The 15,388-nt window shown below is 39.2% G+C and overlaps 2 protein-coding genes across 2 annotated transcripts in view; one reads left to right on the top strand and one right to left on the bottom strand.

The window, feature by feature from the left end:
• The window catches only part of LOC145248295 (trafficking protein particle complex subunit 10-like), a 94,738-nt gene that overhangs the window by 13,182 nt on the left and 66,168 nt on the right, over positions 1–15,388 (top strand). Inside the window, exons 4-5 of the mRNA XM_080110173.1 lie at positions 1,686–1,879; positions 6,169–6,364. Coding sequence (XP_079966299.1) covers positions 1,686–1,879; positions 6,169–6,364 — 390 coding nt within the window. The remainder of the gene's footprint in view (positions 1–1,685; positions 1,880–6,168; positions 6,365–15,388) is intronic.
• LOC145247779 (uncharacterized) lies at positions 9,564–14,621 on the bottom strand. The gene has a single exon (XM_080109421.1). It carries the CDS (start codon positions 14,073–14,075, stop codon positions 9,564–9,566), a length of 4,512 nt encoding a protein of 1,503 aa, XP_079965547.1. The 5' UTR covers positions 14,076–14,621.

Raw genomic sequence — 15,388 nt, forward strand, 5'->3', positions numbered from 1 at the left:
CAACTGGTCACGTGTTACCTAATAATACTAAAATTATGGGATAAGAAGCGGGAATCTTAAAGACGGGCTTGAATCCTATGACTTCAGAGGAACATTAAATCTGGGCAGTATAAGATGTGTGTAAAGTGCAGAACAGGAGATTTTGTTAGTATGGTCACGTTAAAAGAATGAATGTGAGTTTTTGGGTTAGTAGATGTAGAGCAGTTAAGATAGCAGGGTCCATTGGCAGAGGAAGGTCAAAGAAAACTTGGGAGAAAGTGATATGGATGAATTTTAAAGAAAGAGGAATGAATAAAGACCTGGCCAGAGATAGGTTAGTTTGTAAGTCAATATCTAAAAGCTGTCCAAAATGTGCCGGCATGTAAAACAGACATGATGCGGACATGTGTGTTTGTTTGTGCTGCTGCTGCTGATCTATATGATACTAACGTTTGCAGACGTGTATATTTATTTGAAAGCAGCTGTAACTTGAGATTTACAAGCATGAAAACATTTTGAAATTTCCAAATATTTAATCCACGTCGCAATAATCCATATTATTTGGGTTGTTCAGATTACTGTTCTCATGTTGAGTGTTATTTGTATAACATTTCAGTCGATGTAACCTCAGACCTTCTTCAGGTGTATCTTGTTGAACTCGGAAATCTTTGTCAAATTTGGGAATCTGCACAGAATTTTAAACAGAACTTTTTATCAATTCCATGAAAGTAACATGTTCTCCTTCTGTCAGTCATGACTGGGTAGAAGCCCGAAGTAATTCACAATTGTATTTTTAGTGTCGCCCGCACAGAGGATTGAACCTTCGTAATAAATCCGTCAACTTGAATAATATTTCGTATGAGAAGTAAAAAAAACTGTTGTTAATTAATATTAATTCATCCCATATATTTTAATGTTAATATTAATTCATTCCATGTTAGAAGTTGTAAGCAATGAGTAAGAAGGTATGAAAATATAGCGTTTGTATTTGTCTGTCAAGGATTGAACATGGTTTGTATGTGAACAATTATAAATATTAATGTTTGGAAATGCAGAATCCTAAGTTAAGAATTTTTTTTTCTTATTTTTGATCTAAGACATACTGAACAGAAGAGAATGAAATATCCTATTTGTTTAGTGTTTGGCAATTGTATCCTACTATTCTTCAAATCAACATGACATAAAAATGAGTTGCTAAGATTGAGGAAGTGGTCTGTATTTAGTGAGTGTAGTCATTGTTGATAATAGGTAATATCACATAATTAATAAATTAAACCATGGTGGTCTGAGCTGACAAAGTGTACCCAATGAAGACGAGTTTCCAGTGTTTGATAGGAGAGTGAAAGTAGATAGTTTTGAGAGAGTAAAAGTTGCGACCACTTCCTCTAAGTATGGCTGTTTTATGAGTCAGATTTAATGGAATAAATGTAGGAAAATATAAAATCGAATCAAACTGACTATAACTTTCCAGAAACGTATCAGTCGTTGGCAAGAAGTTTGATCATATTGGAAATGTATGTAACGCATGGGTTTAGTCCTATGATGTATGAATTGAGATGGGAAAAATTAACTTTATTTTCTTATATAATAACTATTAACCCAAAAGAGTCATGAGTATGTCTTCAAGTTATTATATTAGAAGTACAAAATAAATTTATATGTGGTGGCTTTTCTTGTACATTTGTTTTTGTTTTTTTTTTTTGTAGGATTTGGATAATTATAAGCAGTCTGTGAGAGAAGATTTGGCCGAATGGCATGCAGCACTGAAGAATAACAACATTCCTGATTGGTTGATCGTTGTTGTGGTTAGTGATGAGAGCAAAGTCAAGTCCAAGTTGCTACCAAGGTCATCAGTTATAGATAAAGTAAAGAGTGATTTTTGTGGCAAGCAGGTGGACAGGTAAACTGATACACCCTCCTCTAAATGTTTTCTTGACATGTTTTTCAAAATATTTCTTCAGGTGACTGTTGATTAGGTACTTAAGTGCAGGATTTTTTTTTTTTTTTTTAATAATTCTCATACCTTTTAAAGATCGATCTTGTTTTTATTATTAATTTATTATATAAATCTCACCTGTCTGTTTAAATGTATGTATGTATGTCTGCCTAAAACTTTTCTCAGCGACATCGAACCGGGTTGAAACTGGTACCGTCTGAAATGGGTGATGTCTCAGTCAATATGTAAGAATTAGAAAAAAACGGTCAATTATTTTCTATAGAAAAAGACGTTTGCAATGAGGGAGGATAGCAAAAAATCCTTCCTTCATAACGATTTAGACAAACACGCATGCACGAAAAACATTCTTTCTTGAATCAGTTTAAATAGGAAAAAAAAAAAACGACGTTACTTCACTGATGCCATCGTAGAGCAGTGGTTATCGTGACAGCGTCATTGTCTTAAGGTTGCATGTTCGCGACAACATATCGTTTTTTTTTTTTTTTTCGATTTTTAAAGTTTTAATATTTAAACAGGATTATTTATGCCATTTTTTTTTTCGTTTGCTTTCCCCCCTCCCCCCCCCTTTTATTTTTCCATCACGTTTGCTGCTTTTTTTTTTTTCCGATTTTTAAAAAAGTTTTAACGTTTTTTTCCATACGTTTATTTATTTTCCCTTTTATTATTGTTTTGATTTATCCCCACACACACCTCACCACACCCGGGCAACATCGGGTACCCTCACTAGTTAGTTATAATATGAACATTTTCTCATAGGCCACCATAACGAGTATTTAAGCCGCTTTTATTCATCATAAATTAGCATTTATTTACGGGTCATTTTAATCTCTACTTATATATAAAGGCACTGTGTGTGTGTGTTCTCTTTGAACTACCAAACAGCTGGCCCAATTTTTTTTTAATTTTATACAAATGTAGCATTCTTAGATCAGGTTTTGTATCAGAATGCTTCCGATAAGTATCAAAAATCAGTAATCAAAAAAAAAAATCTGATTAAAGAAGGGGTAATACAATTTTGGCCAAAGTTAACACTCTTATACAGCCTAACATCACAACAACGTTTGGGAAGTTTTATCACTGCACAAGCAGAAAGGTCCTGCATATAAAATCAGCAGTGGGTTCTTTAAGACAGGGAGGCGTTTGAAATGAATGTTTCTGTTTAGAGCACAATTAAGCCATGATACATGACTTTTGCATTTTTAACTTTAATTCAAGCCATTATATAAAATAATTTTATAAAAGTAACAGTAGGTTCTCTACAGTGCAATGTAGACTATAATGTAAGTTATTGTGAGAGACATGAGAAGTTTCCTCCCTGTCAACTGTGATGAGTCCCTGACAATTTGACTGAAAAATGGTTAATTTTATCGATTTTGATAACAGTAAAAGTATTGGAAGTGTGAAATATTCAGTGATCCTCATCCAACCCAGGGTACAGTCGGGTCTCCCTGCTAGTCTATTGCAAAATAAGCATTTATTTATTGGTTACTTTCATTCATTGTAAAATGAACATTTATAGGCCACATTAATTAATTATAAAATAAGAATTTCTTGATAGGCTATTTTAATTAATTATAAAATAAGAATTTCTTGATAGGCTATTTTAATTAATTATAAAATAAGAATTTATTTATAGGCCGCATTAATTCATTGTAAAATGAGCATTTAATTTATAGACCCCATTAATTCATAGTAACATTAACATTTCTTCATAGGCTGCTTTAATTCATCATAAAATGGGAATTTATTTATAGGTCATTTAATTTATTATATAGTGAGCATTTATTTATCTGAAACTTTTTATCTAAAGTAAAAAAAAAAAAAAAAATGAGCATTTATTTCGTTGTAAAATGAATTTGACAAATATTACCGCGTTTGAAAAAATGTACTTGAAGGTCGGCTATTACATCATTCAAACATTGTGAAAATAACAGCCATGTTGAGAATAGTAATTTGAATAATCCAAATTATCAAACCATCAAATTGCAACATTTTTTATCATAAAATTTACATCTGCATATTCCTATTATATATTCTGCTATATTGTAGATATCAGGTTGACAAGAAAGTTCTTGCAGATTTAACCTTTAAATTCAGATGAACATATCTTGACTCAAACAAAAATTTATTCATCGAAATAAGCACCATCAGAATCAGTACACTTTTGCCAATGCAAAACTAGTGTATTTATGCCAGTAACGTAAAAATCTTGCTTTCTGGTGGTCATGAAGTCGCTGAAGGCGTTTTTGATATCACTTGGGTTTTTGAAGCATTTCTCGCGCAAAAAATGTCAAAATGCTTTAAAAAAAATGGTAGTCAGTAGGTGAAAGGTCTGGAGAGTATGGTGAATGAGGCAGTTTTATAGCGCAATTCATTCAACTTCTGCAGAGTTGGTTTAGCAAGATGCAGTTGGGTATTGTCGAGGAAAATTGGGCCTTTTCTGTTGACTAATGCTGGGAGAGTGTTGTCTAAATTTCTGATGCATTTCATCGATTTGTTGACAGTACTTCTCTGCCGTGATGGTTTTACCTGCATTAAAAAAACTAATGGATGAGACCGGTCGCATGTCAGCATGACCTTCTTTTTGTGTAATTCTGGCTTTGGGAAGTGTCGTGGAACTTGGCATCTAACCACTGAGCTGAGCATCACCGGTTGTTGTAAAGAACCCACTTTTCATCTTAAGTCACAGCCCAACTGAGAAACGGGTCGTTCTTGTTGTGTAAAAGAAAGAGGAGGGCACTTCATAATGACGTTTCTTTTGGTTGTCATTCAATTCGTGAGATGCCCATCTATCAAGTTATTTTGTCTTTTCAATCTCTCAAGAGGTTGGAAATCATCATATATATTATGTTTAATTCAGAAGCAAGTTCTCAATTAGTTGTGTGTGGATTGACTTCGACTAAGGCTCTTAATTAATCATTGTCAGCATCTGATAGCATCATCTCGTTGCCACCACCACAAAATTTCTTAAATCACCATTGTGCTGTGCATTCAGTAGTGGTTTCTGGACCAAATGCTTCATTGATATCATAAGTTGTTTTAGCAGCTTTTCCCCCTTAATTGAATAGAAATAAGAAAATTGTACGATTTTGCTTTTTTTTTCCATATTGTATTCAACGTTCTGAAAATAAGACATAATTGTTTTAAAACAATTGTAATTTAAATGATTAGCTAGAGCAAAACATGCTCTTTAAAATGGTATATAAAGTAAAGGTATTCTAACAAAAACTTATTTTAAAATACATCATTTGAAATCAGAATTAAAAATTCTTCTCAACCTGATATTTGTACATATGTTTATAAGTATTTTTCTTTTCATTTCATTAAAGGTTAATTTTGAATTTTAGAGTAAAATAAGAAATTCCTAAAGATCAATAAACCATCTTAAAAAAACATTCTAACTTATTGATCAATGATATCTACTTTGATAAATTTACAGCAAGCTATACTCAAGGGGAACAACTCCTTAACAATCAGCTAGATATAATAGAAATATTATCTGCATTCAATATGAAATTTATTTTTAATAATTTTTTTTAGGTGCAAGGCCACAGTTCAACCTAAATAAAATAAAACTACAGAAAAATCTTTGTATGTACTCGCCAAGAACAAAAATGTCATATTCCAGAAATCACCTAAATTGATCAAGTATTTTTTATAATAAAAATCATTTTTAAATGATTTTAAACAATTAATGTGAAATCGTAAGCATTACAAGGCTAATCTCGCAAGTTTGACTTATTGTGAAGTTATCTTCCCTTTTTGATTATTCATAAAATTTGATTTTCTTAGTTAAAATAACTACATGATCAATTAACGTAATTTTTGGAATATGACAATTTCGTTCTGTGATAGATACGTCTGTCAAATATCTTTCTATATTTTTGTTTTTTATTAAGGTTTAACTGTGGACTTGCATCGTTTTTTAAATACATTCTGAAGATTATGAAGGAAAATAAAAATATTATTTTTAAAGTTTTGTATTATATATTTTTTTATATTTTCAATCAAATTTTATTGATTTTAAATTTTAGAATTTTCATGCCAATGTTTGAATTTTTAATAAAATTATTCCAATATTCAAATTATAATTTTCAGTAATTCTATATTTTGAATTTTTAATTAGATAATGATATAATTTTTAATAATTTAATTTTTGAATTTTCCAACAAATTAAATTTTCACTCAATACAAAAAAATGATTTTGCAATTTTTTTTTTTTTTCTCAAAAGATGCATTGTTCTCACGGAACCATTAAAAGGGGATCAAAAGTGTCTTGACTCCTGGAACAACTTTTACCAACGTCTGCGGCAATTGCTCCTCCAATCTTTCAACAAACATTTGAATAAGTATGAAGAAAATATGCGTTCACTAAGAGAGCGACGGAACGAACACAACTGGAGTTTTTCTGAATATTTTCTTGTGCAGGTAAGTTATCATTTTTTATTTATGGGACAAGAAGAATGTGGCAACCCTAGTTGAAGTAAGTGTTCCTAATGATGCTGGCCTTAACAGAGCAGATAAGGAGAAAATAACAAAATACCAACGACTTATGTACGACATAAAAATACACTGGAATCTTAAGAAGGTACCAATCATACCAGTTATTATAGGAGCAACTGAGCTAATGAAAAAGAATTTCAAAAACTATCTGGCGAATATACTCGGTGAACCAAGTGCAACAGAAATACAAACAATAGCACTTAAAGGGACGGTTAGAATCTTTCAAAGATCTCTCGGTTGGAATAACTAAACTAATGGGAGAATGTTTGGCATCCAGTAGAATGCCCAATCTCCAGTGATAAGAAAATTAAAACAATACAGAATGCCATTAAGAAGACATTTAATGAATAAAAATATTTGCATTTATATTTGTTCTCTATCGCCCCCACAACAGCGGAGTTACTATCTTTAAAAGCATATCTGAGAAAATTGACCACGCCCTATCTGCTTATCCTTCAGCTAATATTCATGTCTGCGGAGACTTCAATGTTCACAATGTGGAATGGTTAACTCTCTCAAACAAGACCGATGATGAGGGGAGGTTCTGTCATGATTTCTCCATTGCTTATCACCTCACTCAGATTGTTTACGAACCTACCAGTGTTCCCAATACTGACGGCCAGTATGCAAGTCTCCTAGACCTTTTTCTCACAACTCGCCCTGAACTGTGTTCAGCTTCTGTTCTGTCTCCACTTGGATCTTCCGACCACTCAGTTGTATCAGTTAAGATAAAAATGAAATGTAATAAGTCCCCAGATGTACCTCTCCATCGTACAGTATATCGATACTCTACGGCTGACTGGGATAGCTTCCGCACATTTATATCAGATCTACCTCTGCGTTCCATGTTTAAAAAAGAAGGGTCCTCTATAGTATCAGACCTGACAGAATATAGACCGTTTCATACCCTCAAAAAAATTCTGGCAAAAACTCAACAGCCAGCCATGGTTCTCTCCGGAATGTGCTTCTGCCATTGCGCATAGAAATCACTTTTTCCGTTTGTCACGACCGGCTTTCGCTGGGGACTACGATCGCGTTCGCGTGACAATGCTAAAAAAAAAATAAATAAAAATATGTCCGGGTTTGGCTCGTTCAGGGGTTAACAAAAGTGTGTGGGGAGGGGGAATTCTTCTGGTTGGAACACCGTACGCAGAAAGTTAACAAAGCAAGCAGAGACAACTCGAAGGACCGAAGGTTGATTTTAAAATGAGAATTTATTAAACAAATAAACAAATAAACAAAAATAACATATAAATGGGGGTTGGGATTAAACTTAAGATATTAATACGAGCAGAGGGAGAAAACAATTTTAGCAGTTGGCAAAAACAAGACAAGAGAAGAAAAAGGGGATGACTCACAATGGCGACCGCTTTGGGGTATAATCCAGCTAGCGTCTCCAGCAAGGAATAAGACAGTTTTTTTTTTTTTATGGACGAAGGATTGGTGTTCTCTTTTTAGCAACAACTCAGATAGTCCTTATGAACAAGTCATTGTAGTTGTTGTCTTTCCTTCTGATGTAGTCCGGCGAGACAACACAAAGTTTTCGTGAACGACTCGGTGCCGTTATTCCTTCCAAGATAATACACAGAGTCCCCGTGTCTCCCGTCTTTTCTTTCAGTTCTGCTCCAGCCCTTTAGCGCTCAATGGAAGGTTTTCGGTTCTTTTACCCGAATATAATACGTTTTTGATTTGGTTGTTTTTTTTTTTCTTTTCCGTCTCTTTCTCATGACATACGTTCACGGCTTGTAGTAGCAGGGATGACCGTTCGTTCGCACCCAAGGTGACTGCTCAACTGCCTGTATTTTCGGGTAGGTCATCACGCGTCCACCCCTCCTCTTCCCACTCACGTCGCCAACAAGTCTAAAACAAAGATGATGAAAAGGGATCTCTTCTCAAACTTTGCCAACCGCCGATACAAAAATAGAAATGATGAAATTTACTTTCTCCTTTACGCTCGTTTAGAAGATGCCTTCAAATGGCTTACTGCGTATTTGTCACACCTCCCTACCAAAAAAAACGAAAAAGGACTACCTGTAGTACTTTTTCGGAATGCTGGGGACCGGTTTAGTTCTAACTAGACTTCCTTTTTTTTTTTTTTAACTGCTATTGAAGCTACTCACGGGAATTCTATTTGAGCATATCAGACACGAGATAGGGTGTCCGCGCACAAGTTGTTGACGCCTCGGATATGTTGGATGTCCAGGTTATATTCCTGTAGGAACAGACTCCAACTTAATAGCCTTCTATTTTTACTCTTCATTCGATGTAGAAATGTAAGGGGGTTGTGGTCTGTGTATATGATGGTCGGCTGACTCGACGATGATATATATATACGTCGAAGTGCTGTAGACTGAGGATGAGGGCTAAAGTTTCCTTCTCTACAGTAGAATAGTTCTTCTGGCATGAGTTGAACTTCCGAGACTCGGTGCCGTTATTCCTTCCAAGATAATACACAGAGTCCCCGTGTCTCCCGTCTTTTCTTTCAGTTCTGCTCCAGCCCTTTAGCGCTCAATGGAAGGTTTTCGGTTCTTTTACCCGAATATAATACGTTTTTGATTTGGTTGTTTTTTTTTTTCTTTTCCGTCTCTTTCTCATGACATACGTTCACGGCTTGTAGTAGCAGGGATGACCGTTCGTTCGCACCCAAGGTGACTGCTCAACTGCCTGTATTTTCGGGTAGGTCATCACGCGTCCACCCCTCCTCTTCCCACTCACGTCGCCAACAAGTCTAAAACAAAGATGATGAAAAGGGATCTCTTCTCAAACTTTGCCAACCGCCGATACAAAAATAGAAATGATGAAATTTACTTTCTCCTTTACGCTCGTTTAGAAGATGCCTTCAAATGGCTTACTGCGTATTTGTCACACCTCCCTACCAAAAAAAACGAAAAAGGACTACCTGTAGTACTTTTTCGGAATGCTGGGGACCGGTTTAGTTCTAACTAGACTTCCTTTTTTTTTTTTTTAACTGCTATTGAAGCTACTCACGGGAATTCTATTTGAGCATATCAGACACGAGATAGGGTGTCCGCGCACAAGTTGTTGACGCCTCGGATATGTTGGATGTCCAGGTTATATTCCTGTAGGAACAGACTCCAACTTAATAGCCTTCTATTTTTACTCTTCATTCGATGTAGAAATGTAAGGGGGTTGTGGTCTGTGTATATGATGGTCGGCTGACTCGACGATGATATATATATACGTCGAAGTGCTGTAGACTGAGGATGAGGGCTAAAGTTTCCTTCTCTACAGTAGAATAGTTCTTCTGGCATGAGTTGAACTTCCGAGAGAAATAACTCACAGGGTGCTCAATACCAGAAGGATCGGTTTGGAGTAGAACTGAACCGATACCATGGTCGCTGGCGTCAATAGCCAAGCGGAAAGGTTGTTGAAAGTCGGGAGCCCTCAGCACAGGATCGGAGCATAATAGCGATCTGATCTGTTCAAAAGACTTCTGGCAAGAAGAGGTCCATATGAATTTGGACTTTTTAGACAACAGTTGGGTGAGGGGTGACACAACGTCAGAAAAGTTCCGGCAAAACTTTCTATAGTAACCGGCCATACCGAGGAATCGCCTCAGGCTTCTAACATTAGTCGGGGCTGGGACATCTAAGATGCTTTGGATCTTAGCGTTGATTGGGGATATCTTCCCGTATCCCACAGTGTGCCCTAGATAGGTTACTTCGGCTTTTCCGAACTCACTTTTTGATAAATTGATAGTGAGGTTTGCCTGTAAGAGTTGGTTGAACACTTTCCTTAAGGATGCGACATGATCAGGCCAATTGTCATTGTATATGACAATGTCGTCGATGTAGGTTTCGACGTTAGGCAAATCCCTCAGGCAATGATTCATCATCCTTTGGAATGTTGCCTGGGAATTTTTCATACCAAACGGCATAACCCGATATTGGTAAAGTCCTTGTGGGGTCACAAACGCAGAAATGCTCTTGGCGCGCTCAGTGAGGGGTACACACGAATATCCTTTTAACAGGTCCAGCTTGGTGATGTAAGTCGCCCTCCCCACTCTGTCAATGCAATCATCCATCCTCGGAATAGGATGTGAGTCTGTCCTTGTGACGGTATTCACCTTACGGTAATCCGTACAGAACCGAACCGAGCCATCCGGCTTAGCGACTAGGATGCATGGTGATGACCAACTGCTCTGGCTTGGTTTGATAATTCCATGCTCAAGCATGTACTCCACCTCTTGGCGTATCACTTCCGCCTTTTGGGGGTTGACGCGATAGGGATGTTGCTTGACGGGGGTAGCATTTCCAACGTCCACGTCGTGTTTGGTGATGGTCACTTGTTTGGGCGTATCCGGGAATAACTCACGGAAATCCCTAATGAGGTTTATCATTTCCTCCTCCTCGTTACAGTCCAGATGGATGACCATAGGCGTGAGGTCGGCGAGAATGTCAGAATTTCGCAATCTCATAGGATGGTCACTTTTTCCTATGGATTCCTCAGGGGTATTAGTCTGGCTGTGTCCACAGTCAGGTCTAACAATGGCAAGGACAGGGTTACCCTCGTCCCTCTGGTAATAAGGTTTAATCATGTTTATGTGGCACATCTGGGTGGCCTTGCGGCGGTCCGGCGTTTTAACGACGTAGTTAAGATCGCTAGCCTTTCGGGCAATCTCATACGGACCGTGGAATCTGGCTTTTAGGGGTTGACCAGATATGGGTAACAAGACTAAGACCTTGTCTCCGACTTCGAAAGTTCGCGGGATGGTGTTCCGATCATACCGCCTTTTCATCTTTCCCTGGACCGATTTGAGCCTTTCTTGAGCGATCTCGCTTGTTTCTTGCAATCGTGTCCGGAAACGTGATACATAGTCGAGCAGTGATCTATTCTCGCGGCTCACCTGCATCCATTTATCTTTCAGCAGTGACAGGGGACCACGCACCGAATGGCCGAAGACGAGCTCAAACGGGCTGAATCCCAGCGACTCCTGAGTAGCATCCCGTGCTGCAAACATTAAGAACGGAAGGCCTTCGTCCCAGTGACTGTGATGGTCGAAGCAATATGTCCGTACCACGCTCTTCAAAGTTGAGTGGAAGCGTTCTAGGGATCCCTGTGATTGGGGATGGTATGCACTGGATTTTACAGTCGTAATACCCAGGCTACTCATGGCTTGCTGGAACACTTTTGACATAAAGTTTGATCCCTGGTCGGATTGCACTACCTTCGGCAGTCCAACCATGGAGAAGAAGGTGATCAAAGCTTTGGTGATTTTTCCAGCCGATATATTCCTAAGAGGTATCGCTTCAGGGAATCGAGTCGACGCACACATAATGGTTAATATATGTTCGTTCCCGCGTTTAGTCTTCGGAAGGGGGCCAACACAATCGACGAGGATCCGACAGAATGGTTCCTCAAATGCAGGAATCGGATGGAGGGGGGCATTGGGGATTCGCTGATTTGGCTTACCCACCATTTGACAGGTGTGACAAGTTTTACAATACCTCGCCACGTCCCTACGGATCCCTGGCCAATAGAAGTGCCTGGTAATCCGGTCATGTGTCTTTCGGATACCCATGTGGCCTCCCATGGGTGTCTCATGGGCTGTCCTTAGCACCTTCTCCCTATATCCTCTGGGTAAGACTAACTGTTGTACAGTTGACCAGTCCTCGAGGGCAGGTGTATGTGAGGGTCTCCACTTCCTCATCAATGTACCATCTTTGACAAAGTACCCGGATGGTACCTTGTCCAGCTCCTCTTCGTCCAGTGCTTCTCTGAAAAGCGGGGCGATTTCGGAGTCTTTTCTCTGCTCATGGGCGACTGACGTCCATGAGACTGAGGTTTCCCCAACTACTTGTTCATCCCCGGTGCTGGGGTTTTTGTCTGGGGTCTCTTTAAGTTTAGGACTCAGGTCTATCTCGTGACCTAAACATGTTTGGGAAAGGTTGACGACTTCAGTTCCCCTACCGGCGCTGCTTGTTTCAGCACGTTTTTCTCTGGCCTCCTTTTGGGCCCTCGCCCGAGTCACCACACATGCTGGGTATACTCCAGCATCACTGTCCCCTGCCTTATCTGCACCTGCTGGTGTGCTTGACACTGTTGCCACTTTTAAGGGTGGGGGTGATACTTTTTTTCCGGCCAAATCATTGCCAAGTAGCATCGCTATGCCTCTCATGGGCAGATCATCGACCACTCCGACCTCTATAGTACCACATACTATGTCAGACTCGAGGGTCACTTTATGGAGTGGAACGCTAACAAAGCCGTTTCCGACTCCCTGTATAATTACCCTTTCGCCCGTGGCAGTATTTGCCCTACGCGGCATGTGGTTACTCAATATTAATGACTGGGTTGCTCCCGTGTCCCTTAATATTTTTATCCTCATCTTCTCTGTGGGCTCACCCACAGAGCACACCGAACCATCCGAGACAAAGGGTCTATATTCCTCTCGGATCTTGTCAGTGTCTACTTTTGCGAGGCTTCTATGCGACGCAATAAACTCTTGCGGTTTATTCGAGGGCGCACCCCTGTTTTCCGCATCTTTCTTCCTCGCTGAGCAATTCACTGCTATGTGCCCTACCTTTCCACAGTAGTGACACGTTAGCGTTTTCCATCTCTCCGCCTGTTGACTATTCGGAGAATGGGTCTTATGGGTTAAGCTGTCTGGTCGGTTGCGGTTGTTGGTCTGAATCGACCTCATGCTCGGACCAGCGCTAGCCGCCATTCTGGGGTTAGTGCCGCTTCCGTCAGCGAACGGGTCATTCAACCTACTCTTGCCTCGTTTATGCGTCAACGCATATTCGTCCGCGAGGGTGGCCATTTCATAGGCTGTATCCACTTGTCTCTCGTTAAAATAGACTTTGAGATCGTCATGGACACATCGCCTAAACTCTTCCATCAGCATCAGCTGCCTTAGCTTATCGTGGTCTGTACCCACGCTCTTAGCTGCGCACCACCTATCAAAGTAGACTTCTTTCTGACGAAAGGACTCAACAAACGTTTGCTTCTCATCCTTCCTATGGCCCCTAAATTTCTGTCTGTATGCTTCTGGGACCATTTCATAGCTTCTTAAGATTGCGGACTTTACAATGTTATAGTCAGCGCAATCCTCTGCTGACAGCGACGCATATATTTCCTGAGCCTTACCCTTTAATACTGTTTGTAGAAGTAAAGTCCAGGTCTCCAGTGGCCAGTTCAGGCTTGATGCGATTTTCTCAAAGTGTTGAAAATAGTTGTCAACATCAGCCTCGTTGAACGCTGGCACAAGTCTAACCTGTTTAGTGAGGTCGAACTCATTTCGCCTCTCACTATGGAAGGTTCTCCTATCTTCAATTTCTTGGCGTCTGGTCTCTTGCTCCATTTTAGCCTTCTCTAACTCTACCCTAGCCTTTTCCATTTCAATAGCTTTATTAGTCTCGATTTTTATTCTCTCAAGCTCAATTTGGGCATGTGAGAGTCCAGGCGAGTCTGACACAAGATTGTCCAATACATCTTCTTCAAAGATATCGTTATCGACCATGTGCTCTGCAACTATTTTCACTAGTTGTGGTTTTCTCATCGAGCGCTTAGGCTCTAATCCTAATGCTGTTGCTACATCAATAATACTATCTTTCTTTAATCTAGAAAGTGCCTCGAATGTGGGAGAATTTAAAAAGGTTTCTACTACAGACATTTCGGTTTTATGTTTTTCGTTGTCTCGCACCCGCTTCGCCTCTACCCACGAAGTTCCAGTAAACAGAAGAAAAAGAATCCCGGACGACGCCCCCAAGCTTGTCACGACCGGCTTTCGCTGGGGACTACGATTGCGTTCGCGTGACAATGCTAAAAAAAAAATAAATAAAAATATGTCTGGGTTTGGCTCGTTCAGGGGTTAACAAAAGTGTGTGGGGAGGGGGAATTCTTCTGGTTGGAACACCGTACGCAGAAAGTTAACAAAGCAAGCAGAGACAACTCGAAGGACCGAAGGTTGATTTTAAAATGAGAATTTATTAAACAAATAAACAAATAAACAAAAAAATAAAGATAACATATAAATGGGGGTTGGGATTAAACTTAAGATATTAATACGAGCAGAGGGAGAAAACAATTTTAGCAGTTGGCAAAAACAAGACAAGAGAAGAAAAAGGGGATGACTCACAATGGCGACCGCTTTGGGGTATAATCCAGCTAGCGTCTCCAGCAAGGAATAAGACAGTTTTTTTTTTTTTATGGACGAAGGATTGGTGTTCTCTTTTTAGCAACAACTCAGATAGTCCTTATGAACAAGTCATTGTAGTTGTTGTCTTTCCTTCTGATGTAGTCCGGCAAGACAACACAAAGTTTTCGTGAACGACTCAGTGCCGTTATTCCTTCCAAGATAATACACAGAGTCCCCGTGTCTCCCGTCTTTTCTTTCAGTTCTGCTCCAGCCCTTTAGCGCTCAATGGAAGGTTTTCGGTTCTTTTACCCGAATATAATACGTTTTTGATTTGGTTGTTTTTTTTTTCTTTTCCGTCTCTTTCTCATGACATACGTTCACGGCTTGTAGTAGCAGGGATGACCGTTCGTTCGCACCCAAGGTGACTGCTCAACTGCCTGTATTTTCGGGTAGGTCATCACGCGTCCACCCCTCCTCTTCCCACTCACGTCGCCAACAAGTCTAAAACAAAGATGATGAAAAGGGATCTCTTCTCAAACTTTGCCAACCGCCGATACAAAAATAGAAATGATGAAATTTACTTTCTCCTTTACGCTCGTTTAGAAGATGCCTTCAAATGGCTTACTGCGTATTTGTCACACGTTGCTTCCAACGTAATAGATGTACTGAGACTAAAGCCGCTTTCAGAACTGCCAGAAACCACTGTAAAAAAGTAATAAAGAACGCAATAGAGTTGTATGCTCAGTCCTTCAAGTCCAAAGTAGCTGAGCAGCGGCTTGGTTACCACCAGTTTTGGCAAATAGCAAACAGAATCCTGAACAGAAGCATGTGCTCTATCCCAACTCTCA

The sequence above is a fragment of the Euprymna scolopes genome, chromosome 26 (genome assembly GCF_053919585.1).
Source record: "Euprymna scolopes isolate OS-2025 chromosome 26, ASM5391958v1, whole genome shotgun sequence".
Taxonomy (NCBI): Eukaryota; Metazoa; Mollusca; class Cephalopoda; order Sepiida; family Sepiolidae; genus Euprymna; species Euprymna scolopes.

Excerpts from the sequence above, each read along its gene's own strand:
- LOC145247779 (XM_080109421.1), bottom strand. The coding sequence starts at position 14,075 with ATGTCTGTAGTAGAAACCTTTTTAAATTCTCCCACATTCGAGGCACTT.